The sequence below is a fragment of the Hippoglossus stenolepis genome, chromosome 5, assembly GCF_022539355.2.
Source record: "Hippoglossus stenolepis isolate QCI-W04-F060 chromosome 5, HSTE1.2, whole genome shotgun sequence".
NCBI lineage: Eukaryota > Metazoa > Chordata > Actinopteri > Pleuronectiformes > Pleuronectidae > Hippoglossus > Hippoglossus stenolepis.
In genome coordinates this window covers 8595066-8619758 of record NC_061487.1, presented here as the reverse complement: position 1 = coordinate 8619758, position 24693 = coordinate 8595066, and the positions used below count along the sequence as shown (strand labels likewise).

General features: G+C 42.1%; 1 protein-coding gene and 1 long non-coding RNA gene across 7 annotated transcripts in view; both read left to right on the top strand.

The window, feature by feature from the left end:
* The window catches only part of LOC118109088, a 34818-nt gene extending 30723 nt beyond the window's left edge, over nt 1–4095 (top strand). For all 6 annotated transcript variants that reach the window (XR_004696792.2, XR_004696790.2, XR_004696789.2 and 3 more), the window contains exons 7-9: nt 1105–1184; nt 1726–1765; nt 3222–4095. This is a non-coding gene — a long non-coding RNA (uncharacterized LOC118109088). The remainder of the gene's footprint in view (nt 1–1104; nt 1185–1725; nt 1766–3221) is intronic.
* A 770-nt stretch (nt 4096–4865) lies between these two features.
* On the top strand, nt 4866–24319 carry hsd17b12a (hydroxysteroid (17-beta) dehydrogenase 12a). The gene is given in 12 exon segments (XM_035157659.2): nt 4866–5161; nt 5164–5184; nt 16520–16566; nt 17356–17431; nt 18895–19002; nt 19894–19958; nt 20220–20264; nt 20613–20647; nt 21470–21551; nt 21736–21801; nt 22355–22504; nt 22888–24319. Coding segments are annotated over 12 exon segments (993 nt in total). The 5' UTR covers nt 4866–5007; the 3' UTR covers nt 23032–24319.
* Nucleotides 24320–24693: the final 374 nt, after the last annotated feature.

The window sequence follows — 24693 nt, the reverse complement described above, 5'->3', positions numbered from 1 at the left end:
CATGTGCCCCCACCCACAAATGTTTGTTCATTCAGAAAAAGAAATTTAATTTGAAACATATATTTATGAAATTCAGATGAGATGAGCTTGATGACAGGTTTTTCTGTGTGACGACTTTGAAAACTGCTTCAGTAAAACCCTGTCCAGACATCCATCATGTTTAAAACAGATTATGTTCACAGACTAATATCCATATATCTGTTTTAATTTAAAGACATATCAGACAACAGAAGTGTGTGTGTGTGTGTGTGTGTGTGTGTGTGTGTGTGTGTGTGTGTGTGTGTGTGTGTGTGTGTGTGTGCGTGCGTGCCAGCGTGTTAGAAGCCTACGTTTTCTGACTTGGAAGTGAGGTTTGACCAGCAATTTGTCACAGTAACTACTGAGGGGAGATTATGCATTTAAAGATGCCCATACATGAGCCAGATTAAACTGTAGATTAAATGTAGAATGTTAAACAGTAAAGTTTGTGATCGTAAATTTGATGCAGTACTAAGCATGTATGTAAAACCACCATATAATTAAGTATTTTAACACATTGTTTTAAATTTAAGCTGTTTTAAATTTCCTAAGACATTATTATGTCTCTCTGACATGTGGTGGTTTGGATTTGTAATTTCCCTGGTTTATAGCAAAATGTGAGAGAGGCTGTCTGTGAGCATGTATGTGTATGTGTGTGTGTGTGTATGTGTGTGTGTGAGAAAGAGAGAGAAAGAGAGAGAGAGAGTGAATGAGAATGAGAGACAGTACGAGCAGTGACATACTTATATTCTAAAAGAAAAATATGGAACAGTGTGTATGAATCTGTGGTAGATTTTCAGACACATAGGCTAAATAAATTTGTGACGCATATAAGTACATATTCTCTTTACGTCGCATTAGGATGAAATCTCACTTACACTGGAACAAAATTTTATGTAAACGTAGAGGGAAATATCTGACACAAATACACTCACTCACTTACGCCAACAAGCCACAAGGGTGTGAGTTTATCAGTCTCATGTGTGTGTGTGTGTGTGTGTGTTTGTGCATGTGTGGGGGTGACCAGGTCGGTTTAAAGTTTTTTTTTATGTAATGTCTTTATTTATTTCCTCAAATGATAAACAGATAAACAGGATGATGAGACAGAAGCCACTTGGGTGCCTGCTCTTAACAGGGCTACTCGGCTGGATGTAACACACATACAGGTGATTATATTAAATATTTCACGTTTTATTTTATACAAAAACAAATCACAGTGATAAATTAAGTAAAAAACTGAAAAGTCTCATGTGATGAGGACCTACAGCTGAATTAAAAAATAAATAAAAACTTCACGTAAATCCTTATTCATTTTACATATTACTCTGGGTCATTTCTCTGTTGCCCATTTAGTATTATTAATATAAAAGTTACCAGTGAGGATTTCCCAGCACTTTACACATTTGAAAGGCTGCATTTTTGTTTATTAAACTGCTTTATTGATGGAATTATAGTAGTCACCACTGGTATTCTGTGTAATGATTCCATTATCATTGTAAGGCATTTTGAAAAGTTACAGACATGAAAATATAAGATAATCCTTTGTTAAAGGAGAACTGTATGTTTTTGCAGAGAATAAATTGGGACTCATTTGGAGATGTGTGTGTGTGTGTGTGTGTGTGTGTGTGTGTGTGTGTGTGTGTGTGTGTGTGTGTGTGTGTGTGTGTGTGTGTGTGTGTGTGTGTGTGTGTGTGTGTGTCTCCACAGATGCAGCTGCTGTCCTCTTTCGGATCAATCAGGAATGTAGGTGAGTAAAAGAAATGCCTGTTGTTATATTATCGGAGGCGGTTGTCAAATACTTGTAATGATGCTTTGGACTTGATAAATCGGAGCTGTCACTCAGTACAGCTAAAAGAGAAAGGTTATGTGTGACTTAACTGTTATTCAGTTTGAGCAGATTTACTTCGTTTTTACTCCTGGATATTGCGACTGTCACGGCAAACTTCTGAATGTGCAAATTGGGAATTTGGCTGTATATGTGCTGCTTTGAAGTTGATGGGATGCTTCGATGGATATTTATTTTTATTTAGAAAAGTGCATGTTGTGTCACAGACGTTAATGGTGAACATACAACAAACGAGAGACTGACAGAAGGCTATTGACTGTGGGGTGGACCGTAAAGGACAGGGCAGGAGAGCTCTGCTCGCTGGTCTCTGTCAGATCCGGGTCTGAGGCTCATACAGATGCTGACACCGCTGTGCAGGGCAGAAGTCGATCATTTACTTATGAGAAGCTTCATACGTGTTAATGTTGAGGGGGCTTAGTTTCTGGGTGTCGCTGTCCACTGCTGCGGTGCTGAAATACGCGTTTCAGCACCACGTAGGTGGACAGCGACACACAAAAGGCACAGAATTAAGTTAAAAGAAAACGGTGCAATTCAAAGTCTGCCCTACAAAATATTCTTACAAAATATTACATTTATATATAGTTTTTCTTAAAATAGCGTTGTTGAAATCAGTGATGGTAGTCAGTGAATTTGTTTATTATTCTGTGAGATGAGAAATTATCAGCACAATGACTATTTTTTCGTTTCAAAATTCCAGTAATATATGTTCACCTTAAAAACTTTTGTTTCATGATTATTAACATATAGAAAACACGAGATAAAAAAAAAAACTGAACTTATGGAATTTATGGACAAAGATGTCGTCAGTAACTATGATGGACGGGACAATTTGTCACTGCAGTGTCAAAGTGGACGGTGGGACTCGGGTGTGTGAAGGGGAAAATGGGGCGAGTGTTGACGCTGATATGGTGAAGTAGAGCGAGAGGGTGTGTGTGTGTGTGTGTGTGTGTGTGTGTGTGTGTGTGTGTGTGTGTGTGTGTTGAGAGGGGGGGGGCAGAAACTTTATGTGAGAAAAGCTTTGTGTTGTAGGATTTGGGGGAGGTGGTGTGTGTGCTTAGGGCCATCAATACTGGGAGGGTTGAATACACTTTTCAAGAGCACAAAACAAAAACCTGAAATGAGACAACAGCAGAGGTTGTCGTTTCTAGTATTGTTGTGGCAAAAGCAAGTAGAACCAGACCACGTAAAAGTCTGAACATTTTCATTTAAAAGCAGTCCACCACAAAATATTAGCCCACAAAATAATGCAATATAAGTGGTGATGTGTAAAGGAATGCTTTAGTGAGCATTTTGTACACTTCCTCAGGTTACACAGAAAAACTTAAAACTTAATCTACATTTTCTCTATCGTTTTCAGCTGCTGGGCTGCGAGGACACGACGTGAAGGTGGACTCACCAAATGCGTGTGTGTGTGTGTGTGTGTGTCATGTAAAAATGAATCATCTTTAATGTTATCAGTTCATACCCACTTTGAGGCTACGTTTGTCTCTCCAACATAATTCTTCTGGCTGTGTTACATTGTACTGTAAATGTTGTGTATTTGCTTTTTCAATGTGAAAATTGTGACAAATATTTCTGTGTAAAATCTCGGCCAACATTACAGCCTGTAATTTGATAAATGTTTATTAAAGTGGAGATTAGTTTAAAATATTGTGTGCGTAAAGATATTCCAGAAATCAAAATGACTTTGTTTACATTTTATTTTGTGACAGATGACATTTTATGAATATATTCTTATTTTGAATGGCTGGTCAGTGATCAGTTTCATTTTCATCCCGTTTGCAAATGTTGCACAAGTTGCTGCTGCTGCCTTCCCCGGTCTCCTCCATCTCTCTCCACTTGTGTCAGAGAATTTGAGCAGCTGCATGACGACTGTCAGCATGTGGACTCAGTTTCATACTCTCTACCCTCTGCTGAGTACACGACAGGCTTTGCTTAGTGCCACACAGCCTCGGTTTGTCAGGATTTCATGTTTAGTTTAGGTGTGTGTGCACGAGAGAGGGGGGCAGGGAGAGGGAGCATGGCGGCACAGGGGGGAGCGTTGGAGTGTATTGCGCACAGCCTCTCTCTGGGTCGGAGTGGGGAACTGAGAGCGCACACATGAGGAGAAAGTCGTGACAGTGGGTTGTGCTGAAACACCCGGCATCTGTAAACACGACTGGATTATGTATGTATTGCTGTGATTTTTGAATCGATGTGATATGAAAATGAAATAAAGCGATGGAAATCCGCATGTCCGTCTCTGCGCTTATGTAACACACATACACAAATCACATCTCATCTCATCTCCCCCTCCTCAATGTTTGGGAAAGGGGGAATTTACTACTTCGATGGAAATCTCGCGAGATTAAAAAAAAAAATATCGAAAACTGTGTTGGGGATTGTAGTTTTTTTCTAACCGTGGAGCCTGAATTTGTGTTTTGCAGCAAAGGCGAGAGTTTAAGAGAAATCTGGCGCAACACGAGTCAATCTATGCGCCAAGATGGCTCAGTGCGCATTTCAGTGGTTTATCAGCAGTATGATGCAGTCAGAATACCTAAAATAGACGAGTGACTCATGTCTAGGTGGGAGCAGGCTGACCTCACAGACTGGCAGCATTTAAGCCAGTGAACTGCCTCCAAACGCTCTCCAAGGGGCGGGAGGACGAGTGCATTTTTCACCAATGAGGGCATCCTTTCATTCATAAAGTGGTGTGGGCAGTTTTTTTTCCCGAAAGCGTGGGTTCGGAGGGTTTCATAATCCTGACTGAAACTGACAAACCTGTTCCGGCCACAGCCAATGGCAGCCTCCGGATGGGAGCTGCCGTAATGCGCACCCAATCGCTGCTCGTCCCGGTCTCCCTTCATACAGAAAATCGAAGGAACGGGGGACGCTCCGAGCTTGATTGACGTGTACATGCGCGAACCGGCGGGGCGGATCGGCCGGGAGGCGGCCAGTGGGGAGCAGAGGGGGCGGTGCGGAGCGCGAGGTGGGCGGTGCACTTTAAATTAGGCTAGACAAGTGCTGGGGGAGTGTGTGTGATGCTACAACCTCCTTACAAAGGGACTCTCTCTCACGTTGTGGCTGGGAAATTAGAGCACATTGCCTAAAAAATTGAGGTCTCCACACACACGCTCACGCACACACGCCGAGTCACCGCAGCCATGGAGTGGATGAACGCCGAGGAGACGCTCCGCAGGGCCGAGACGCCTCTCTTCTGGGTCGGCGCCTTCACCGTGGCCTCCCTGGCGCTGTGGCTGCTCTACAGGCTGCTCTCGGGCTTCAGGATCTGGGTCCTGGGGAATGGGCAGCTGCTCTCCCGAAGCTGGGCAAATGGGCAGGTGAGTGGTGTCACAGCAGCTTTCCACGCCAACCTACACGGTCACGAAGTAGACAGGTGGACTCGACGGTGATTGAGCTCAAACTTCACTTTGGCACAGAAAGGGCTGCGTTTCTGGTGCGTAAATTAGTGGTTTAATTCAAGGGGGGGGCTGCTGTTGCGTAACAGGCGCGGGTAAACAGCTGTTTGACAAGATAATGCTCCTTATTAGCTCAATTGGTTGTGGGTTTTTTTTCTTCTCTGGCGTCAAGCATTTTCACCGTCTGCTGCCAGGGGCTCCAATCAGAGGTTTCACCCACACTTGGAGAGGTAATGGGGGGGGGATTGCCCCACATTGGTGAGCCAGGAGCCAAATTGCGCAGGCTATGCGCACTTTTCTAAGAGAGCTGTTTTAATGTGGGTGAGCTCTTAACCGGCGCACTACTGAACCACATTAACCCATCCGCATAATGTAGGACAAACCCTTATGCTCAATTAAAACGTGACCTACATCCAGATCATTTTCTCTGCGTCCGACTTTTTTGAAAAATGTGCCACTCGAGGCAGTTTTCCTACTTGTGTTGAATCACATTTAGCGTCACTTTGTGTATCAATATATGCAGGTGCTGTTTTGTCACGCTCTTGGCTTGCGTCGTCGGTTGCTCAACCCTTCCTCCTAGTCACATTTACCTGTCCCAGTCCTTTTGCCCCACATACTGTGAGATGAGATTCCCACGTCATTCATCGGATGTGACTCTCTGTAATGTACTTTTTCAACGTGCTTGGTAAAATATCCGAGAGTTGCCATTCAGATCTGAGTGAATTTTGGTTTTGTTTAGCGACTAGTCTCATAGGAATCGCCCTGCCATGGTTTGACCAACTTCTCCAGTCTCCTATTTTGTGGGGACCGCTGCGTCTGGAGCCTCTTGCTGCGCAATTTGTCGAGCACTCCCCCTTTTAGCATCGGGATAGGTTGATAAAATCTAACAAAAGAAATATGTATTTCTCTAATACACAAAAACCAGGCGATCCGGACCATTTGAATCTTTGTTTTTTCCTCACAACTCATTTGTTTATCTCTGCTCTGCATCGCGACGCACTTTGCCTCCAAATCGTCGTTTTTTTTTATGAGTGGGGGGGGGTTTAATTGATGCCCTGGATGAAACGCAAGGCGCAAATATAGGCTGTTACAGGACTGACCAATGTGCGTGTTTTATTAGTGATTGTGCTGGAATATGCGGAGGAATACCAATGCACACCGATGAGTCATGCACTTCCTCCTCACTTCGTCATCCATTGGTCATATATAAATTGTGACGTCCCCCCTCCCCCCAGCAACACACACTCTCTCTACCTGTATATCAGATATAGCTCTAACCATGCACTATATGTTGCATTTCTACACGTTTCATAAGCAAAAACGACTCATTGTCCTTGTTTTAGCAGAATCAGATTGTGATGCAGCTTCTCTATTACATCAACTATAATGGATAAATGTGAAATATTCTGTGTTACATTAGGACTCAGATTTAAAAAGTGTTGAGGATCCTTTAAAGCAGTAGCAGTTTTAAATACCTATTCTCTAAAGGATTCACATTGGACTGGTATCAAAGCTCCATGGAAACTGTTGCACAACTCTTCTGCACCATACACATTTCTTTTTCTCTCAGGTAGCTTTTTCCGTAAGAATCTCACATGCCTCTCCCAGAAACCAGTTTCGGCCACCTGTCCTGTCTGACGAGTCCTTGGTGCTCATTTCTAATCTTAGCAGTTGGGGCCCTGTGTGTCAGGGTTGAGGGAGGGTGCCTGGAGGCCAGGGATGAGGTGTTCTCCTCAGCTGGTTGTACCAGATTTGCAGGTCTGGTCAGGTTGTAGGCAGTGGTGTGATTTTATTTACATAAGCACTTGCGTCAAGTCACGCTTTACCGGTCTCCACCTTTTTCTTAGAGGACAGAGGCACATGTTGCAACAAGTTCGACTCCCCATACCACTAAGACCAGCTTGTATTGTTCTTTATTCCAATTCACAATCATGTGAACATGAGTGAGAATAGTATTGTGCCACTAACAGCTTCAAGAAGATTTTTGTAGGATTTTCATACATGTTCGTGTGTCCTCAATTGTGTGTGTGTGTGTGTGTGTGTGTGTGTGTGTGTGTGTGTGTGTGTGTGTGTGTGTGTGTGTGTGTGTGTGTGTGTGTGTGTGCGTGTGTGTGCGTGTGTGTGTGTGTGTGCGTGTGGTTTTCTCCAGGACAAAGAACAAGGCTTTTGACTACCATATAGGCCGAAAGTGTGGTCTCACAAAAACCATGTCCCAACAATATCAACATTTTTGTATCTAGACTTGTAAGGGAATTTGTGTGAAAAAACAACAGCAAACAAAAATATAACAAGAATTAAAGTCATGATACCTTGTTAGTTCAGCCATAAAAAGAAGTTCTTAGACAGGAGTCTTAGGAGACGGCTGGTATGTCCTGGTCAGGCAGGTTTGTGAAAATATGCAGGTGGTTGGGGTCTTGTTAGCCCAGTAAAGGGATAAGAAACGACTTCCTTTGTTGGAAGTTCAATTACATTTCAGTATTTGATGTATTTTTAATCTTGAGTTTGAGTAGAAGTTTTAATGTCACAGAACATGCAGCCATTGCTTGCAAAGCAGAGGAGAGCAGAGAAGGGATTTCTCTGGAGTTTCTCTGCCAGTGAATGGTCTTCCCCTTAGTGGATGGGACACCTAGTGGCACAACGGGGGCACTACAGCATGAGTCAAGGTGGCTTCCCCAGCCTCTCTTCAGCACTGTGCACACACACACCATCCCTTCTCCTTCCAGCCCAATATATGTCTGCAGTTCAGTTTTTTGGTAAATTCTTGTGCAGTTTTGGGTAAAAAGACCAATCGATGCATCGGAACAAAAGGGAGTTTCCTAAAAATAGCTGTGAGCCAGAATCTGGCTTGTAAAGATATTCAACCATTGAATTAACATTTAAAGACCCATCCTAGTATTTCACAGTATTATTTTTCAGCATTTTTTTCCGATGAAGGGCTTTCTCCTCACAGCTCTGCTCCCTCCTCCACTCTTAGGTGTGTGTGTGTGTGTGTGTGTGTGTGTGTGTGTGTGTGTGTGTGTGTGTGTGTGTGTGTGTGTGTGTGTGTGTGTGTGTGTGTGTGTGTGTGTGTGTGTGTGTGTGTGTGTGTGTGTGTGTGTGTGTGTGTGTGTGTGTGTGTGTGTGTGTGTGTGAGAGATTTTTGGCACCAGGAATAAACATTTTGGGTGTGCGAGTTTATCAATACAAGATGGAGGTTACAGGGCAACGCTAATTATTATAGGGAAGAACTGTCCATGTGATTTATGAATAGGGATTAGGCTTCATTCATGGTAAGGAAAATGCACGTGTGTGCTTCAACTAAGGCTGTCTCCACTTGTTCATCCTTGTGAATGTGCTTCCCCCTAGTGCTTTGTGTGTGTGTGGGCGGAGAGAGAGAGAACACTGCTGTTCATGTGATGAACACGCTCTGTGACACGTGCCAGAACCAGGGATGCTGGGTAAAAAAAAAGAAGAGGAAAAAAAAAAGTTCTCTCTGCATCTCCCTCATTTAAAGCTCCTCTCAACCCTCCTACTCTCACTCCATCTTTCCATCCAGCCTGTTGTATTTGTTTCCCGATACTGTATCATGCACTCTTTTAAAAAAACATTTTTTCATGAGCATGTTTTATTTTTTCTACATTTATCTATATTTTTAATCTCATCTTTTTGTCTCACGAACAAATCCCTCCATCCATTAAATTCATAATTTCCCTGAAATTATGTGATGACCACTACTGATATTATTTTTAATTGTGAATATACATATTAGAAGTTGATTTGTAATTTATGCTATTTATCAAGAAAAGAAAAAAACATTAACTGTCAATGTCTGTAGCTTAAAAAAAACTTAAAATTAGCTTTTTTTGATATGTGACTTTAAAATCATTACACAGGGATTTCTGGCCACAGCTGAGATTATCATGAACGATTTATATCAAGTAACTTGGTCATATTTATTTTTTTAAAAAAAATTTTTTTCAAAGCAACTGACTAACTAGTTAAATGGGCTGGGGCTGCATCAAACAATAATGTGCATTATATTTTAGTCCTTCAATTGTTTTGTTGTGAAGGTTGATGTATATAATATTCTTCAAACTACTTGTGAGTCCCACAACTGACTAAAACCCCATTCAATGTCATATGAAATAACTTGTTATAATTTCAGAAGTTGGGACAAAGGACCTTTTCGATATTGAAAACTGGTTTAAAGAATTTGATGATTATCTAAATAGTTGTTAGCCTAACTGAATAATCTTATCAGTAGAAATAGGCATTTGGACGCTTCACACGAACTAAGGAACTAGAAATTTGGAATTTTAAGTGTGAGATCTTAGAGCAACTCCTAAACCAAGTTAGCAGAAAGCTGCTTTGTTCTTGTGAATCTTGATTTCTGTCTGTCAGCGTCTTTAGTCCTGGCTGACCTTTTGATTTTGACAGATAAAATATGTTCAGACAAGGCATCAGCCTCATAACAATCACATGTACAATGTGCATTTGTTTGCGATGAGACAAAGTGTCACTGTTATCCACCTGAGGAAGTAGGTACTAGTTTTTTTTTTTTTTAAAGTATCATTTCCTTTGTAGAGAATCAACCAGTTTGAAGTTATGTCACACATGCAGGGATGTACGTGATGCAACATGCATTTTTCTGTCATGCACCGTGCAGTTCATGGATGCTGTCACCAGAAAATTTCAGCAGGTGATCTTACTGATAAACGACCTCCAGCCGGAGACGACTGACAGACTAATGAAGTGAAGTCGGCTGCTGCAGGCTTTGTCTTGAGCTGAGAACCTCCACAACAGTACAGTCTGTTCTCAACAATGGCACACGAGGCCAAACACAGAAGTTTGTTCCCTGCCCAAGAATCACCTTGTCTCAGTGCAAGTAGTTGTGAGGAAGGAAACTATCGATTTTTGAACAAGGCATGGGGGAGGGAGGGGGACTATTTTTTGCTCTGTACCCAAATATAGATGCTGGTTCTATCTTGAGCACCACTGAAGTACATGTTCTCCTTTTTTTTTCTGTCTCTCACCCTCCCTCCCCTCATTTCTCCCTCTCCCCCGGGCTGATCAAGCTTTTATTTTTGTCGACTTTTATATTACCCATGTGACTTTTTCTCCCCTGCTATTTAAAGCTGTGTGTGTATGTGTGTTTGAATATAGAAGGTGGGCGGTTTGAGAATGGTGTGTGTTTGGGTGAGTGAAGGGGGGGGCTGTCTTTGGATCTTCTGCTGCATCCCTCCCTCCCTCCTATCTTTTCCTCTTTCTCGCTCTCTCTCTGAGGAGGGAGGGGCTGCTGCACGTTGATAGGCGAGTTTGGGGTGCGACAGATTACATAACAGTACGTAACGAGAGCAGGGCATACAAGGACCGCAGTCTCTCCTCACTGAGAATCTTAATTGGGGATTTTGGTGGTGGTGGGGAGGGCAGAGAGGGGAGGGTTCTGTATTTTGTCTGTGTGTGCGCGCTCATTTCAGACCTGTCTTGCTGTCTCTGCATAGGAAGTGGAATCTTCCAAAAATCTTCATCACCCCCCCTGTGTGTAACAGAAGATCATTATAAATTTCTATAAACTAACTAGTAGATCTGGCTGGTTTCCTTGCGTGCGCATCTTTTTATATTGATAAGGAAAAATTGGTGAATTAATAGAAATCTGAATCTTCATATTCATAAAAAATTATCTTTATAATGAGCTTTTCAATGATGTACCAAAACAGAATTCCACCAACTTGTGTTGTGTGGTCATTGATAAATGATTCAGATTCTTCTGATGCTGTCCAGGATAATCTATAATCAAAGATTTGTCACGAGTATCAGCAGATGTATCATCCTTTTCTTTTTCCACTGCTCATTGCACCAGTTTGCAGTACTGGTATGGGGGGTGTTAAGGTGGATGGGTGAGGATGCAGAAGCATCCTGGTCCTGGTCGTCGTGGTGATTGTGTGATGGCGGTGGTGGGGGATCTTGTTGGTATTCAGGTGCTGCGGCAGGCAGGCAGCTCCCAGACGAGGCAGAGCTGGCGCGCTGCTATTTTTACTCCTCCTGCTGCTTTTTTTAGACGCTCGGAATATAGTGAGCAGGCAGCAGCAGGGGCTGCTCCACTGCTGAGGGGAGGGGAGGAGAAGGGAGGGGAGGGGGACAGAAAAGGCTGGGGGATGTCAATACCTCTGGACGTGATGTGCAGCACTAAAGCACACGGGAGGAGCTGTAGTGCAAACGCGCCCCCGTCAGGGCGCTCGGAGAGTCAGCAGGGAACCATGTTCTCTATCTCAGCTCCAGAGCGTCAGTGCTGTGGTAATGAATGAGAGGCAGTGGAGCTCACATCCCCTCTGACAGCGCACATGTTTGTACTTCTATCTTAGTGAGGACAATTATTGACACAACACATTACCTAAACCCCTTTATCACAACCTAACCATCCAAACTAAATGCCTAAACCTAATTCTAACCCTAAAACCAATTTCCTAACCCTCAAACAGCCCAAAGGTGAGGATTGGTCAAAATGTCCTCACTTTCCAAAAATGTCCTCACTCTGTAGGGTCTATGATTTTAAAAAGTAGAGGAACACACACATGCATTCATGGATCCACACATTCCAAATCCATCCATTACTTTTTTCTTTCTATTGCACACTCTCATACGTGGGTTCCCCATCAACACACATTCACCTTTTGTTGCCAGTCTTCTCTGAGCATCAGTGGTGCTACTTTTAGTCACGTGCTCGCTTGCTTGCTTGCGTAGGCCCCTTTTTGTTAAATCTGCGTTTGTGTCCTAGATGTAACGTGTTGCTCACGTGAAAGGAATGAATTCCTGATGTGCGTTTGTGATATTTGGACGGTGTATTCTGCTTGTACACGAGTGAAAGAGTTAAATAGGTGACTTATTTCCCCTCAGTTAAATTTGCAGTTGTATAAAAGTTCATAATTGAAGGGTTTCAACAACTGGCATCAAATAGCATTCTGTTGAATTGTAGGTGTGGCTGATCATGATTTGTTGGTCTTTCTCCCATAAATCCATAAATTATTTTGGGTGACAGGCCTTTAGAACATCCCAGAATACTTTGTTCTTGTATTTGTTTCACTAACAATGGATGTTGGCAACTCAAACGCAAAACGTCTCTAACTCCAGAGGAACTCTGTGTCCTCATCCCACTGTACTCGGTCCTCCTGCCCCTAAACACACACTTCACTCAACGTTTATTGAGAAAATCGCACTATCATATAATGGGTGGGAGGAGTGTAGTCATTCATAACACGAGGAAGAGGATCGGGGTGGTGGGGTATCAGTCCTGGGGAGGGGTTGGCTGTGGGGGCACAGTGGAAACAAAGTATAGTGTCCTCACAGAAGTGGCGATAGAAAGTTCTCAGTGTTTATTTCTCCTTTTTTTTTTTTTTTCACCCTTTCCATCCAGCTCCTCATGTTTCTCTAAAGTAAACGGTCGGATTATTTGCAAACTGTCTCCACTCCATCTTTCCTCGCACTCCCACACATCCAACCGACAAAGTCTCACTTTCAATATTCCACCTTCACACAGTTTAACACCTTTCACTTTAATTCCCTTACAATTTTACTCTTTTAATTCCATTGCACTGGTCATTTAGTTCATATTTGAAGTTGATAGTTCTGTTACACAAATATCTGTTTTGAATCATTTGAAAGAGCAGAGTTGGGAAATGTTTGTTTTTTTTCCAACTTGAAATTCACCTTTGACTGAGAACATTTGAGCCAATCACCTGTTTGGGAAGAATTTACGAGCTCGTGATGCAGAGGAGAGATTGACACTTCATTTGCTTTACAGTATTCAGAACATGCACAGCCTGACACGTTTCACTCAGAAAAGCACTTAACTGTCATGTTATAGTTTAAAAGGTGGTGGAGTGCGTGCGTTTCAAGCACACAGGACATTTTTGCACATTCACCCCTGAGGTGGAAGTTCAGTGATGCTGTATGCAGTTCGGCACATAACACATTCTTACACGCAGGTGCAGCTCTCAAAACCCGAAAGTCAGTCATGCGGGCGAGCGACTTGCATTCCAGCTGCATGCCTTTTCTTTTGGGTATATATTATCTAACAGGACTGGAATGTGTTGAGAGCGCTGTTGTGCTTGCGAAATCAGTTTCCCGTGTATTCAAATCGTGATCTTGATTCACACCTATATGCCATCTCATTTCTAATCGACAATTGTGCAGGCATTTAAATTAGGGACATCAGACGCATCAAAACACATGCCTGTACTTTGTCATTAAAAAAAGAAGCCCACCCATAATGTTGCGTTGACTTTGCTGTCTCCCACAATCGAATAATAACCCAGCGTTACTCTACATGATGCAGAGTAGTGTTAATGTGGCAGTGAAATGTAGCAAGTGAGAGAAAAGCCCAAAAAGGTTTGTGTAAAGGACAAATAAAAACAACAAAATTAAAAGAATAGTGATGTAAATTCTAATATAGAAAACCGTGGGGCTCATTTTTTGATAATAGTGCAGCTCTACACACATTCACTTCTCTTCACTAAGTTTTACTCCTTCACCTTAAACCCTCACGATTTATCTTTTTCACAGTTTCTGACAAACTGTCATCTTCGGCTTAAATTACTGTTTTTACTGAGCTCGATACATCCAGTGTTTCTTATCACGCACCTGCAACATAACATATGGAACAGTCTGAGGCTCAACTCATTTTTATCCTGAGGACTGTTGAGGAATTTCTGACCATCCTCACACATTACCTCTGTACACCATTAGGAGAATAGAGCCGGTCTAATTCCACATATACTCCCTTCTCTCTCCAAGCAGCACCCAAGGTCAGGTTATAGATAAAGGGCCAACTAGCAGTACATTGTAGTGTCTACTGTCTACATTGATGGACTTTCAAATCTAATTCAGGTGCCCCAGACAGAGAGGCACCAACTCTAACTCTTTCCTAAATTACACCAGTGGCAAGACGTAAGGACACAATGTGATTTTTAGGAATGCATACTTTAGGCTTAATTATCCAATAGGATGCAAACACCTACATGTAACATAGAGAGTGACAGCAATTCTAGCCATTCATGTATGATGTGCTGTTAGAATGGGTGACGCAAGTGGAGGGAGATATACTGGGATGCTGTGGGAGACCTCTTCAGACTTGGGGGTGACAATTGCTTGTGTTACTCTGTTAGCGTTTGTATATTGTTCCACCTTCTGGTCTCCTTGATGCATCAAGTCTACATTCAAATCTTCTGCATAAGACATCAGCGGCTGCCTGAGTTCTCCTTTCACCAGCTTCCAGAAAACTTCCATAACAAGGACAGTTTATTTTGTACTCTTAAAACATAATTTGGATGAATGAATGAATTTTAGAAACATGAGGTGTTCACCTGCCAACTATATTTAGCCAAAATGGCACATGTGATTTAGATTTTTTATTAGGAAGTGGTTGCCGTTTCACTCCCCCAGCCATTTTACTTTGCAGGGAACGCAGCCTCCTCATCCTCCGTCTGCCCCCACCTGCATCAGCAGAGAGAGCCTCACTTGGTACAGCCGGCACCCATTGAGGCTTTTCTGCCACGGAGTGTTTCATTCTTAACACGGGGGAGGTTTAAAAATAACAGGGATTCTGCTCTCTTTTTTTTTTTGTTTTGCTTTTGACTTTGTGCAACACTCTGTTTCTCTCTCTCTCTCTCTCTCTCTCTCTCTCTCTCTCTCTCTCTCTCTCTCTCTCTCTCTCTTGCACTTCCCTTCTCTCTTCACTCACTTGCCCCCCTTCACCCCCACTGCCATCTCTATTCTATCTGTTTCTCCTTTACTCGTTCTCTCGCTTTGCTCCAGTTCTATTTTTAGCCACCCCCAGGATCCCTCCTCATCCCCTTGTCTCCCCCTTACCCTCCCTACCCCACCTCACCCTACTCCTCCCGCTCCATGTTCGTCATCGCTCCCTCCTCTCTGCATCCCCTCTCTCATCTTTTTTTTTTTTTTTTTCTCCTGCTCTCCAGCTCTTTGTCAGAGAATGTCCTCTACCTCTATTAATCTTTCATCAAGCCTTTGCTAATAATATATTCATGATGCATAGCCATCCGTGTGTGTGTATGCTTGTACATTCGTGTGTCCCCCCCCTCTCACCACCACCACCTTTTTTTTTTGTCTTGTGTCTGTCGCTCTACCTCCCTTGTTCATCTTTCTTCCACCCTCCATCTCTCACCAACCTCCCCCATTCTTCCGTCAGTCAAGCAGGGGTTGATGGGCAGTGAAGGTTTTAAAAATAGCCCCTGCTTTGCTTGACAAGGTGAGGAGAACTCTGAACACAAGACGAACATCAGCTCCTCTCCTTCTCCCCTTGCTGCTTCCTCTTTAACGTCTTTTCTCGCTGCTTCTAAGAATTCTTTCCTCTTCTTTTACCAAATTGTTGTGTTCCTCTCTGTTTTGCCACCATTGTCTTTTCTCCATCTAAACTAGAAAAACATATGTCAGAATACTAAACTGTTAAACAATTTGATGCGGCATTAATATGCAAGAAACCCTAATCTGAGCTGCTCCTGGTGAGGGATCAGTGGTTGTGGGCGGCTTTCTGATTCCTATACTGTCTTCATTCTGCTCTTATCTACATCATCTCATCTCCACCTCTATCTCATTTCTCTCTGTTGACTTTGTGGCTCAGCCTTTGTGATTTCACTTCTATCTGCACCATCTTGGGTTGTATTATATGTATCGCTGCTGCAAAATCAACCGCACTTTGAGAATGGACACCCCTGTAGGCATCTCGTTCAAAAGAAAAACGTTATTTGACTGATCAAATGGTTGTCATTATTCAGAGGTTACTCAGAGCCTTTGCCAACAAGCAGGAGAACAGTGTGCGGGGTGTGTCCGACAACAGATTTGCTTCACATGACTGAATTCACCTGTGCATAACTTCATAACAATGATAACAACTGAAAGTGGTCAAACCTGAATCGAAGGTGTGTCATAAGCCTCAGAACAAAGAGGTGCAGATTTTTGTGCGTTTTATGTGCGACTGGTACAGGTTGAGATTTATCTGTGACTGACATAATGGATACCTTACATCATCATGTCTTTATAATGAGTCAGACTAGGATGACTTGCTGAGGTCATTTGGGTAGAGTTGGTAAACTGAGGATAAACACTCAAAATGAAACCATTGTTTCAATTTTTCATAAATCCGCAACGAATGAGGCATTTTGAGCTTTTTCTTAATTTTTGGAAGATCTACTCATTAGGTAAACAAGATTTTGACATAGAACCAATACTGACCCTTTTTTTTGTAACTTTTCTTTCTCAATAGTTGTGACGGGAGCCACGGATGGAATTGGGAAATCCTATGCGGAGGAGGTGAGGCTCATGGACCCTTATTTATTTCATTTCTTTCACGGGAAAGCGGTGACTCATGCACACACACAGTATTCACTTATAGGCCACGGTAGGGGAGAGCCCTTACAGGTGGTGAAGAGTCCTCACATATGCACACACTTCAACACAGGCTCATACAGAGGTAACAGGCTCACGTTGAATAGGGGCTACCCTGCCACGTGTTGGGCTCACAGTGTGGGCAGCCTGGCTGTATAGTATAGTCATATAGGGCCTTTGACTTGCACTGTTGCTGTTGGTGCTACCTCTTGCCACGCAATGGCAGGCCTCCATTACACAATGCTTTATACCAAGCAAAGTTTTTAAGCCTGTTACTATTTATGCAGAAACACACTCGTTCAATGTTGTTATACCCAAAGATCAACCCGGCTGAGCTGAAGATCTCATGTTGAATCGGTCACATCACAGTCAAAACATGGCCAGAATGGGGGGGAAAACTCCCAGAGTCAGTACCACAGTTCCCAGAAGTCTTTTCTGCTCAGTCAAAAGTCTCTTCTCTGCAAGCATGTTTCCAGTAAAGTGAGCACAGGCGTGTTTACTCGTGCACATACACGTAGGTGACTGATTGAGGTACCATCAATACTTTTTGGATGATACATTGCCAATCCGCTGCCAAACATCTGATTCGGAGTTGAGGCTTAGAAACTTAAAACTCCTATACTTGAGCGAGTTGGCACAAGAAAAAATATTTTTACCTGCTCATCATGTTCATGTAATGTGTGTATATTTAATTGACCATTTCTTCCTTCCTAGCTGGCTCGTCGTGGATTCGCCATGATGTTGATTAGTCGCTCTCAGGACAAGCTGGATGACGTGGCCAGGGCACTTGGTAAGTGATTGTGTGTGTGTGTGTTTGTCTTCCCAACATCATGGAACACTATTCTGGCTGAGAGCACAGTAAAGGGGCTGATGAGGATGTGTGTATGGGCGGGCAGTGACGTGCAACCTCCCACCCAATCAGCTACAGGGTTTCCGAGGCCGTGATAACGGGGCGTATCTTCAAAACTAGTTAGAATCGAGTCACTCGAGCAGAAAAATATGTTTACAGAATCTGTTGTTTTGTGAGTAGTCTCATTTCCCTCTAAATCCTCAGGCTGTGTTTCACTTCCTCACTGATTGTAAGGACAGATGCATTATCTGGCCTGATTTAGGAAACTGAGATATTTGTTAGAAACACATCAGACTTCCACACAAACAGAAGCAACACATAGGAAATAAGTGTCTGTGTGAAAAGGAAAAACTTTTTTTTCGTCTCTTCCTTGCTGGCAAGACTCCAGATTCTAACAGAGACTGAATAGTGACTGCCCCCCCCGTCTCCTTGTTTAAATAGTGCCCTCTCCCCGATTCGCTCTCCCTCCATCTGCTGTCTCTGATGTCCCCCACAGAGCAATTTCCCCTGTCGTGCCTCAAGTCCACAGAGGGGGCTGATGGGTACAGTCACGAGCAGGTTGCGGCGTGCCAAACTCCGGCACTCCTCCCTCATGATTAGTCTGACAAAGCCGTCCCTCCTTGGTGCGTAGCTGGGCAACCAATAGTGTTTTTTTCCTCTCTCTTTTGCAAACATGTCATTTTGACTTGTGATCACACCTAACTGGCAACCCCACAATACTGTACTTTTCCAATGTGGCAGCCTGAGCCCTTAAAATCTGCTGCTTCTTTGTCTTTACGCTGCTTTTATCGTTTTCTTTGACATGCCCTAACGGTGGTGTGATGACTTAAAAAACAAGCTGAAGCGGATGTACTGTAGATTTCAGTGACATCTTTTTTTTATATTTAACTCATCCCTTTCAGGTCAAATCCCCATTCCCTTATTTTTGACTCCAGCACATGGAGACAGACACACTCCTGGTCTCTGCTGAGGCACATCCCAGCAAATATCCTCTTATAACTCCCTCTGCCACCTATCAGCTAAACAAGTCTTTGGACAATAAATTCTAATTGCAGCAGGCCGTCAAACATGATGAGGGAGGGAGGGAGGCAGGGGAGAGGAGAGGAGGTTTCTGGGCTGGTTTGTTGGTACGCAGCGCCCCCCTCAGTCCGTGCCTGGTTTCCGAGCCTGGGCCTTATTTGTTTGAAAGGATCCAGGGTTTTGAAACAGGGGATTTACTCTGTTGTTGGGTTAGGGTTTTGTGAGTGTGTTCTGTAACGGCCTGACTGATCTTAATCATGAATCCATCTGATCGCTTCCAACTCCTAAAATATTACCTTCTTTCTTACACTTTAAAACACTTTTTTGGTCATTATCATGAACCCATATATCAGTGTTAACTTGTGGTTTTCTCCTTTTCATAGAGGAGCAGTTTAAAATAGAGACCAGGACCATTGCTGTTGACTTTGGCAAATCGGACATCTACTCCAAGATCGAGGTGGGGCTGGCTGGACTTGAGATCGGTGTACTTGGTAAGAGATGTTTTATTTTAGTTTTGTTTCTTGCAGAATTCAATTCTCCAAAATATGTATGATGCAAGGATTGGGATCATTCGTCCTTTCTGTCCATATTTCAAGTTAAGTTTGGTTTTCAATCTAGTCTCCAGATTAGTAAACTGTTGTGTATATGGAGACTTAAATGATCAAGCCCCGTTGCTGAGAGTAAAGCGGCAAGATCTGAGACAAGCAATGGACTTTTGCCACTTATTTACAGTTTGTATATAGGCTGCGTGAGACGCATTGTGTTTGTTGCAGGAGATGAAGTCTTGGGTTTCAGTGTTGGCAGATCTTTCTTTGAGTTTTACTGTACATTAGACATGACTTGTTATTTAAATGATCCAACACTAATTCAATAAAAGTAGCCTATCTTTTAAACTCCATCAGCAAAACTAGGCGATATTGATTTATTCTAGACTGAGTACATCTTTTTGGATTATCATGACATTTTTGCAAAGGTGACACATTAACAGAACAAGAAGGATGCTTTTGTTTTTCTTTAAAAAAATAAGTCTGTCTTGTGTTAAACAAGCTTTAGAGAAATAATTTGACATGCATCACAATAGATTGAATATGTTTTTAATATCAGCTGTTGGTGTGTGGTTTACATGTGACGACTGGCGCTCACGCTGTACTTTTTAGTTGAGCATTTAAGGAACTCCTTGTCCTTTTTTTTATGATGCCAATTGTGCTCTACTGGTTGTAAGGTGTGGCTGTGTCTAGTGTGGCGTAAAAGCATTGTCTGTATCTTTTGCTTTTGCTGCCATCCTGTGGTGAAACTTTAAGCTGGTTTGAGTTATCCAGCTCAAGTTATGAAAATATTATAATAATAATTACTATTTTTAACCCACCTTTTGTTTTCAACAGTCAACAATGTTGGTGTGTCTTACTCCTACCCTGAGTACTACCTCAACATTCCTGATCTGGACAACGTGAGTTTTTTATTTTTGTACAAATTTTGTCTTCATTTTGCAGATGTAAATTCTGTTTGCTGCTAGTTTCTACTATTTGAAAGAAAAAAAGCATTTGAATTATTTTTCAAAAGCGTTTCTTCACCTCCTGCTCCATAGTTTTGTAGTGGTCAGTCTTAATCGTGTGTATTTTACCAACGTCTGCTACCTATCGATATCTCTGTTGATGGGACATGAGCTTACATTTGAGTGTGTAGCTGACTGGTGCTTTCTTTGTTTCAGTTCATCACAAATATGATCAACGTCAACATAACCTCAGTGTGCCAGGTAAGTTTGCCTCAGTACTGAATGACTTTTACTCTTCAGAGTAAGCGTTCCACACACACTCGGTGTGATATAAGATCTGTAGCTGTTTCTTTCTTCACTTTCCCCATTTTTTGTTCCTCTCCTCCTCTTCTTATCTTTCTACCATGGTACCTGCAGTGTCTCAGTTGTTCCCAAAGCAACAGTGGTCTACACCAACGCTGTCTGTACTCGCCACCCACGCAACTCTCTCTCCCTCTCTCTACCTCCTACTTTTTTATATTTAATTTTGTATAAGTCTTTCCCAGTCCCCATGTTCTTTTCGTGTGATGCTTGACATTAACTGAGCTTGTCTTGTTGTTGTTCTTGTAGATGACCCGTCTGGTGCTGCCCAGAATGGCTGAGAGGTGAGTGAAATGATAGGCTTCCATGTTTTGCGACATGACTGCAGTAAGATATCAGTTTTGTAATTGAGGGATTGTGTCACAGAGCTGTGTTATCTCCTTATTTAATAGAAGACCTTTTTTTTATTGTTTTTGAAACACTATTTGTGAGACAAGTGTTTTTTTTTTTTTATAGACACGACTCTTTTAGCAAGGAGGGGTACAAGAAAATCTCCCTGAGCCCTTTCCATCACTGCATCTCTTTCCCTCTCCTCCTTTGTTCGCAATGCTGACAAGCTTTCAATTCACACAAAGTGCTCTTCCCACCCAATTGGCTGCTCTGTTCCCATGTGACTCGTGCTGGCCAATAGCAGAGCAGGCACATTTGGTGCCGTGTGAGGCTGAAGCGTCGCTCCACTACATCACTGCAGCAACAGGCTGCCATGGCAACGCACACGGCCACTACCACACTATTAATGTGTGTGTGAGTGTGTGTTGGGAATATGACTTTGTGTATTTGTCAGTGGGCTGAATGTGTTAAGACACAGGGTACTTACAGGTATGGGAAATATGTGGATTTGAAGTGGAAATAAGGATTTAAAAACACATAAGAAAATATATTCTACACTGCTCCACGTCTTGTTGGAAGCCCTGTGATGTAGATTTGTGCTGTGGCAGCAGCATTGAAAGGGATGATTTTAACAGGTTCCATCAATCGTGATAGCTCCAGAGTCCGAGAGTTGAATGAATTCACTGTGGATTGTAACTGCCACACCTCTTTAGGCTGCGTTTGCATTACAGCCAGCAAAGCAAAGTGCTAAATCTACCTTGTTGTGTTTTTCTCAGGTCCAAAGGTATTATCCTCAACATCTCCTCTGCCAGTGGCATGTATCCTCTCCCTCTGCTCACAGTCTACTCTTCCTCAAAGGTATGTGGAAAGTCTCCAACACATGATTATTTTGTCAAGATTATTTTATTGTACAATAGTGGTTAGCATCTGCTTGTTTCCTTATGACAGTGCAGCATTTATTTTGGAGGGTATTGATAACAGACTGGTATTTTATGGACTAACGTGTTAAATTTGACTCTTTCATCTTTCTCCCCGTGTGCAGGCCTTTGTGGACTTTTTCTCTCGTGGCCTTCAGGAGGAGTACAGACGTCAGGGCATCATCATTCAGGTGTGTGTGGAAGTCTTGTCTGATGGAATTGCGCCCTCTCCTAAAACACACATTGGAATGTGCCAAACTTTTCCATCCTCACTGCTTAACGTTGGATTGTTTCTGACTTGACATAAATGGCAAATGTTATGGAATCTGTCCCTGATGCTTTCTTCTCAGCCACTCTTGCCTAAGGGCCAATGGAATAAATGCATATCCATGAATGATGTGTCTGATATGCCATTTTAGCCCTTTCTTGTCAGCAGAGGCAATGTTTGAAGATATGCTTTTCCACATCAGGCTTGTTTGTTCTGTTTTTAGCACTCTGCACAGTTCACTCAGGTGCCACCTGGTGGTTGCTGTGTGTACAACAGGTTCACCTCAGCAAACCCTGAGTGTAGTTTCACCTGATAAACCCAGTCCCCAGACCAGTCTACAGCAAAGATTTAATGTGCATTTACAAAGTGCATCTTTCATTCAACACACGAGACATTATACTTACCGGAGGAAGGATCCAGGAATCTTCTTGCTGTTGAAGCTAATTTCGCATGTTCATATGTTTGTCTTTCTGCAGAGTGTGCTGCCCTTCTTTGTGGCCACAAAGATGACTCGTATCAGGAAGCCCACCCTGGACAAGCCCACCCCTGAGCGCTACGTAGCAGCTGAGATCGCCACTGTGGGTCTGCAGAGTCAGACCAACGGCTACTTCCCCCACGCAGTCATGGTAAGAAGTGGAATTCACAAAATACTGAATCTATCAGGAGATTTGCTGTTATAGTTTTAGTTATTTATGTATGTTTTTATGGCAATTGTGAAATCAATTGGGCGAGAAACAAAGTTTTCATCACTATTGAAACAAACTCTCCCCATGGCATCAGAAATTGACATTTTTTCACCTGATAAATGTGATAAATGAATTGTTATGTGCACCTTCTCTGCTGAAACCACGTTTAGTAGGTGTAACAAAATTAAACATACTTGTGACATAAAATTTACTTTTTCAAGAGGTCTCCTTTTCTGCATTTTTGTTTAAGTAATAAAGCAATAATTCTCCAATTTTAAATAATTACAAAGAAAAATGTATTAAATTTTTTTCTTTTCTTGCAGGGTTGGGTGACCACCAAGATGGTGCCAATAAGCATGGTTATCTTCCTGGGGGCCAGCATGAACCGTCTGCAGCGTTCTGGATACCTGCACAGGAGGAAGCTGCGGGAGCAGAGAAACGGAAACAATTTAAAGAAAATTGAATAGGAAGATGTCTGACGATTCTGCCGTCGGCCAAAACTGTTATGACTCGGTGCAGTATTTAGGGAAGAGAGATGGTATTTAGTATCTGTGCGATTGATCCTTCAGGGTTACCAGATATTTCACCTTTGTGCCTTTTTATTAATTATGCACATCAGAGCGTATGTATGACTTAATGTTGAAAACGCTAATCTGCCCTGATTTGTCTGGACAGAAATAGCCAAGGTTGACAAGAGCTGAAATAATATGACGGTGCTGCTCTTGGAAAAGGACATTAATATCTTCTTGTCATTGACACTGATGGTGAAATTTATACAGCCAAAAAAAGAGTGATTTGTTAACCCTGCTGTTGTAAGCAGTGGAAATGGTGGTGGGCATCTTTTTATATAAATTTGTATCATTATTTATTATACATTTGTATGAACACACGAGCCAAACTGAGACCTTTTCATGATTAGTGTTTAGCCTAGTCCAGTTTACAAATCAGTGAACCATTTAAAGATGGCCATTTCTACTTTTTATCATGTCGATTAACTTGCAGCCTTTAGCTGTAATCATCAACCACCAGATCTTTCTTCTTTTTTTCTATGATATTCCATGTTTACGGTATATTTAAAATGATGTTTTGTGATGGGTTGTTGCACCAATGTATCATGTGTTCTAAACCAAAGTTTTTCCTAGTTTTCCCACATTTTTGCCTGAAACACAAGTGCCTTTTTCCTACTGATATTGACGCTGGAAATGGTCAGATTCACTGAGCAGGTATTGAGAAGTTAAGATGTACTGTAAAAGGTTGCATTTCAACTGCTGCTTCTCCTATGCAAACTACAAAGTTACTCAAATCAGGCTTGTTTGATTTAAAAGCCACTAATCGAAGGCCACCCATCCCCCAACCTCTGTACATTTATTTTGTACAATGTGTTCTGATAGGATTTCACATGGATGGAGATAGATTATCGTAATTCAATGTAGCAAATACCTGTTCAGATGAAGACAGAACATATACTGTACACTCGTGCATTTTACATAGTTTTACACTCAAACTGGTTTACATACACCTTTGCTGGAGAATTGCACCTCTTTACAGTAGGTGCACAGTTGAATAGCCCATGTGACTTGATCTGACTAGTGCTGCAACTCGACAGCCTTGTCAATCATTCTCCTTTTGTAAAGAGTCTTAATATGGTTGTTTATGTAGAATCTGAATTTATGTGTAAAATTCAGTTTCATTTACCCTGCTGATGGCAACTAATGTTTTCTACTGTTTGTTAATAAAAGTTCTGGCATATAAAAATGTGTCTTGCATAATATTTTTACATTTTTATTAGCAGGATAAAATGTCATCTTTGAAGACCTTTGTGCAAAAGCCTGACCCTAATGTACTCAAAAGATACTGTTCTTCAATCCTTTTATTAGACTGTAGTCTACCGTGAGAGGAAACTCTTTAACTTCCAATAAAGTCCGAATAAATCGGAATCAGAAAATACTTTATTGATCCCAGGGGGGAATTGTGTTTGTTACAATAGCTCCATGCAAGATTAGAAACATAAGCTTATAAAGATTTACAAAATATATAAAATGAAATATGTACAATATGTGCATTCTGTACATTGAGTATTTAGTATAAGCATGGATATGTCAGATATTGCTGGTATTGTAATGTAACAT